Source organism: Oncorhynchus gorbuscha, linkage group LG12 (genome assembly GCF_021184085.1).
Source record: "Oncorhynchus gorbuscha isolate QuinsamMale2020 ecotype Even-year linkage group LG12, OgorEven_v1.0, whole genome shotgun sequence".
Lineage (NCBI taxonomy): Eukaryota > Metazoa > Chordata > Actinopteri > Salmoniformes > Salmonidae > Oncorhynchus > Oncorhynchus gorbuscha.
In genome coordinates this window covers 85,935,640-85,942,375 of record NC_060184.1, presented here as the reverse complement: position 1 = coordinate 85,942,375, position 6,736 = coordinate 85,935,640, and the positions used below count along the sequence as shown (strand labels likewise).

Here is a 6,736-nt window from a genome sequence, read left to right as displayed (position 1 = left end):
TACAGCCTGGAATCAAACCAGGGTCTGTAGTGACACCTTTAGCACTGAGATGCAGTGGCTTCGACCACTCAGGAGAAGCAGTTGATTACAATGCTTCCCACAGGCCCATGTTGACTACAATGCTTCCCTCAGGCCCATGTTGACTACAATGCTTCCCTCAGGCCCATGTTGACTACAATGCTTCCCTCAGGCCCATGTTGACTACAATGCTTCCCTCAGGCCCATGTTGACTACAATGCTTCCCAGTTTCTGTAGTGGAGGGCCTGTTGGGCTGTTTATTCTTAGCACTATGTGTTCTCTCCCAGGTGCTTGTAAGAGCACAGATGACAGACTGTTAGGATTCCAGTTGAGGTCGTTTAATGCTGCACAGGGCAATACAACCTAACAACATGGCTGTGCCTTCACTAATGGATGATCAGAGGAGTGCAACTACACAGGACTATCCAGCAGCACCATCATCCTCACACAACTGCATGAACTTGAATGTATATAGCTACATCCACGAGGCTCATTGCTAACACAAAACCCACATAATCTATACAGTAAACATCCATACAACCACAGCTCATATAAGACTAGACACTGGTGGACATTATACAATACACTGAAATGCTCAATGTCTGAAATGAGATGATATAAACAGCAGGGTTAGCAAGCTTACAGATGCTAGCTTGCTGTAAAAACACTATGTAGCATAACAAAGACAAGTGTGTCCACAACACATGAAGAGTAAGAAATATGAACTCACATTTCTGACGGACGCACACTGGCCTTGGCTAAAACAAAGAATGCTAACTAAAGAAGGTCATCACAGGAGATGGCTGGAACATATTACTTTGCTTGTGTACCTTTCTCTAGTTACTTCCATTTCCTCAGTTCGAGATCGCCTGGCCTGCTCTGTTTGACATCACCGGTAGGTGGAGCTACAGTTCCCTATGAATAACTAATATTTACTCTCAAAAGTCTTTCGTACAACAGGGATGCTGGTCCATGTTGACTCCAATGCTTCCTACAGTTGTGTCAAGTTGGCTGGATGTCCTTTGGGTGGTGGACCATTCTTGATACACAGGGGAAACTGTTGAGTGTGGAAAAACCCAGCAGGGTTGCAGTTCTTGACACAAACCTGTGCACCTGGCACCTTCTACTATACCCTGTTCAAAGGCACTTCAATATTTTGTCTTGTCCATTCACCCTCTGAATGGCTCATATACCCAATCCATGTCTCAATTGTCTCAAAGCTTACAAATGATTCCATAACCTGTCTCCTCCCCTCATCTACACTGATAGAAGTGGGTTTAAGAAGTGACATCAATAAGCAATTATAGCTTTCACCTGGATTCACCTGGTCAGTCTGTCATGAAAAGAGCGGGTGTCCTTCAAGTTTTTTATACTCAGTATAAACATTCAAAAGGCATCACACCAAAGGACTAAGAAACTGACCTCTTATGGCAATGAAGTGCAATATTTTGCTAAATATTTCTATAATGCTTCCAGTGTATTCAGGTCATGTGATCCAGCCATGTCTTCTGTACTTCCTCATTCCAGGAGATCCCTCCCCAGCGCTATGGTGCCCAAATACTGGATCAATGATTAATAACAGAACTGTGCTTTTAGGGACAAAATGTAATCAATCATAACTATTTGGTAATATCATGAATAGACTCTGGGACTATTATTTATTGAAATACATTTCTGTGTAATTACTATGAAGTAGGTGAAGGGAATTAAATGACATTTTTCATTAATTTCAAAGGTCAAAGTTCCACAACCTTAACCTGGGACAGTCACACCATTGAACAACGTTTGGTTCAAAATTGCAAGAATCCAAAATGATACACTGCATGAATCTACTCATTATCCAAGTGAAAAACAACGCTTTTAGTATTATAGCACAACTTTAGCCAATTTAAGTTAAATAATATTTGTGTTTGCCCTCATGGACACGGAAAGTCAGGTCAACTACCCAATATACAGTACATATCGTATTGCACTTTTATATGAAATGACACTAAAATGATACCTGTTAGATTCCCATGCTATAGGGATTGTACTGATCCAGACAGTGGCTCATGACAAGGAGCAGTATGTATGTATGTAATGACTGACTGGGCGTTTGATTGGAGCTTATTCGTATAGGATGACAAAGCCTCAAAACAAAGCCTCCTGTTGATCTTTTGTACATGTACCATGTAGTTAGGCCTAATAAATCAAATGTCTAAGACCATGATGTGTCTTTTCTTACATGTTGTTTGTTAGTATTAACAATAAGCCCTTTCTCTATTTTCTTTTTGGCTCCTACAGAAATCTAACTTTTCAAAACTCATTATTTTTTATCATTTGAAAATACATTTAAACATCTAATTAAAATCTACTAGACCTACATTATCAGCAAACAATTACCTAAAAGTGTGTTAGTTAATTACAGTGTTACAAAAGCAACAGTTTTGTAACAGCTTAACTTCAGCCTGTGTTATAAAACCGTCAGCCCAGAGATGTGTGGAGCTAGCAACAATAGTAGACTTTGCGGTTCACCTTCAAAATAAAAGTCGTACATTGAAACTGATCCAAACGGATACAACGAGTGGAAATGTACCATATTTGGACTAGATAATGACAAACAAAGTTGGAATGTTATAAAACTGCTATATGTTATATAATACAATAATTAATACATTTTACAACAGTTAAATCCCACTGTAGGTGAATCCAGATGGAAGTTATGATCCCTTATTGATGTCACTTGTTCAATCCACTTCAATCAGTGTCGATGAAGGGGAGGAAAAAGGTTAAAGAAGGATTTGTAAGACTTGAGACAAATGAGACATGGATTGGGTATGTGTGCCATTCAGAGGGTGAATGTGCAAGACAAAATATTTTAGTGCCTTTGAACGAGATATGGCAGTAGGTGCCAAGTGCACCGGTTTGGGCAAAGAACTGCAACACTGCTGGGGTTTTCACACTCAACAGTTTCCCCTGGGTATCAAGAATGGTCCAAACACCCAAAGGACGTCCAGACAACTTTACACAACTGCTTTTTTTGGTATTATTATTATTTGTTCTCCTTTATTTAACCAGGTGGCCAGTTGAGAACACGTTCTCATTAACAACTGCAACCTGGCCAAGATAAAGCAAAGCAGTGTGACACAAACAACACAGAGTTACACATGGAATAAACAAGCGTACAGTCAATAACACAAAATAAAATTAAAATATTACACAATCTGCCTACTGCTACATTCAGTTTAATATCTAAATATTACTGTGCATGTAAATGGACACAGTGACACCTACAGATTACAATTCCAAAGAGTCTACAGAAATATTAGTGTCATAGAGGACTTTGACTGTGGGGAAATCCCCTTTCCAGTCAGTCTATTGTGTGTATTGGACATTCATATTGGTCTCTACAGCCTTACCCTGTTTCATGTGTGCACCATCCAGAGGTATCAGCCTACTTACTCAGTGACACCCACAGAACACAACTGTGTAGAGTTTACTTAAGAACCTTGACACTAATATTTCAAATCAAATCAAATGTTATTTGTCACACACATGGTTAGCAGATGTTAATGGTCCTTATACACATGGTTAGCAGATGTTAATGGTCACATGGTTAGCAGATGTTATTGGTCACATACACATGGTTAGCAGATGTTAATGGTCACATACACATGGTTAGCAGATGTTATTGGTCACATACACATGGTTAGCAGATGTTATTGGTCACATGGTTAGCAGATGTTATTGGTCACATACACATGGTTAGCAGATGTTATTGGTCACATATACATGGTTAGTAGATGTTATTGGTCACATGTTATCAGATGTTAATGGTCACATGGTTAGCAGATGTTATTGGTCACATACACATGGTTAGCAGATGTTAATGGTCACATACACATGGTTAGCAGATGTTACTGGTCACCTGGTTAGCAGATGTTAATGGTCACATACACATGGTTAGCAGATGTTACTGGTCACCTGGTTAGCAGATGTTAATGGCCACATACACATGGTTAGCAGATGTTAATGGTCACATGGTTAGCAGATGTTATTGGTCACATGGTTAGCAGATGTTATTGGTCACATGGTTAGCAGATGTTATTGGTCACATACACATGGTTAGCAGATGTTAATGGTCACATACACATGGTTAGCAGATGTTAATGGTCACATACACATGGTTAGCAGATGTTAATGGTCACATACACATGGTTAGCAGATGTTAATGGTCACATACACATGGTTAGCAGATGTTAATGCGAGTGTAGCGAAATGCTTGTGCTTCTAGTTCCGACAATGCAGTAATAACCAACAAGTAATCTAACTAACAATTCCAAAACTACTGTCTTATACACAGTGTAAGGGGATAAGGAACATGTACATAAGGATATATGAATGAGTGATGGTACAGAGCAGCATAGGCAAGATGCAGTAGATGGTATCGAGTACAGTATATACATATGAGATGAGTAATGTAGGGTATGTAAACAAGATGCAGTAGATGGTATAGAGTACAGTATATACATATGAGATGAGTAATGTAGGGTATGTAAACAAGATGCAGTAGATGGTATAGAGTACAGTATATACATATGAGATGAGTAATGTAGGGTATGTAAACAAGATGCAGTAGATGGTATAGAGTACAGTATATACATATGAGATGAGTAATGTAGGGTATGTAAACAAGATGCAGTAGATGGTATAGAGTACAGTATATACATATGAGATGAGTAATGGAGGATATGTAAACAAGATGCAGTAGATGGTATAGAGTACAGTATATACATATGAGATGAGTATGATTATGTAAGATGAGTATGTAAACAAAGTGGCATAGTTAAAGTGGCTAGTGATACATGTATTACATAAGGATGCAGTCGATGATATAGAGTACAGTATATACGTATGAGATGAGTATGTAAACAAAGTGGCATAGTTAAAGTGGCTAGTGATACATGTATTACATAAGGATGCAGTCGATGATATAGAGTACAGTATATACATATGAGATGAGTATGTAAACAAAGTGGCATAGTTAAAGTGGCTAGTGATACATGTATTACATAAGGATGCAGTCGATGATATAGAGTACAGTATATACATATGCATATGAGATGAATAATGTAGGGTAAGTAACATTATATAAGGTAGCATAATGTTTGTGTAAACTCTTTTGAATTGTAATATGTGGGTGTCACTGAGTAGGCTGACACCCCATTTAATTGGTGTCCACTCCACAGGTAAGGCTGTACAGTCCAATATGAATCTCCAACACAAACAGTGTGTGTATTTCCCCAATTCAACTATGCAGTCTAATACAGCCAGTGGGATGTAAAATGTTTGTTTTTTTACTGTTTGTTAAATTGATTAAATATAGTATTTATCTATTTTTATAATTTTTTATATGTATTTTTTAAAAGTTGTAGAATAACATTCCAACTTGGTTTAAATATGGCATTATTCCACTATTTGTATTAATTTGGATCAGCTTCAATGGGGGGGTTATTTTGAAGGCAAACCACACGTTCCGCTGTTGTGCCTCATCCTTATTGTGGCTAGCTTCACACAAGTCAAGCCCAGCTGTGTCTGCTGGCAGGCAGCACCGGCTACATAACCACGCCGGGAGAGTAGTGCACTCAACACATCTACTATCGCAGACGTGTTTAGCTGTAGAATATGTCCACCTCACGGACAGTCATATGTTTGCTGAGAAATGACTTGCGTCTTCACGACAATGAGGTAAGTTGATTCTAAATGAGATCAGAAATGTGTCTAGTAGTCTTGGAACAAAACGATTCCAAAATGTGTACCGCTGACTTGTTCAATGTGATACAATGTTGCGCTTTCTCTTCACTAATGTAAAGTATATTTGGTTTTATCATGCATTCTCTGATCATTTTATTTCTTCTCAACTGACACCAATAAACATTTAAAAAATGCTAAAATCTTCTTGTGGTATAATGGCGGTAAGCAAACAAACATTATGCCGGTCATACACTACACGATTTCGCCACGTTTTTTGCCATCCCAGACGAATAGACATGATCGAGGTGAAATCCTGTTTCCTTGGGCTGGAAATAGTTGCCTGGGTCCCCAAACTGCTTGTTCCGGTCTAACCTAACGTAACGTAGAGGCAGTAAAATACATGTCTGAAACTAGGGCTGAGGTCCAAACACTTAAGACACACCCTCGCCTTGTGCCCTTGGGGGAATCCCCGTCACCATCTTGGTGGGTGGTCCAAATGATTAAAACCGAGCAAGGGAAGCTTGCAACATATACCCCTCAGACCTCGTTTTTGGTCGGTTTTGCGAGTGTACAATTATTTTCACTCCGGGGCCTGAAACTCCCCAGAATTGAATTCCAATGATTGTACATCAACGTCGCGAAAAGTTAAAAACATCAATGGAGAAGTGAATTTAAGTGTCAGTAAAAACTAATATAAATAAGTTAGAAATGGGGCGGCATATGACGGCTTGTAACACATTTTCCTCCTTCAGAAGCTCCAGCTAGGCAGGCTGTTATTTATCTAATTCATTTTCTATTTTCCTCCTCCAGAAGCTCCAGCGAGGCAGGCTGTTATTTATCTAATTCATTTTCTATTTTCCTCCTTCAGAAGCTCCAGCGAGGCAGGCTGTTATTTATCTAATTCATTTTCTATTTTCCTCCTTCAGAAGCTCCAGCGAGGCAGGCTGTTATTTATCTAATTCATTTTCTAGCTATCATACAGCAG

At 38.9% G+C, this 6,736-nt stretch overlaps 1 protein-coding gene across 1 annotated transcript in view; it reads left to right on the top strand.

Annotated features, from left to right (window-relative positions):
- Positions 1–5,574: 5,574 nt before the first annotated feature.
- cry-dash (cryptochrome DASH) overlaps positions 5,575–6,736 on the top strand; it is a 36,739-nt gene continuing 35,577 nt past the window's right edge. The window contains exon 1 of the mRNA XM_046293081.1: positions 5,575–5,745. Within this exon, the coding sequence (XP_046149037.1) occupies positions 5,683–5,745 (63 nt within the window). The 5' untranslated portion in view covers positions 5,575–5,682. The remainder of the gene's footprint in view (positions 5,746–6,736) is intronic.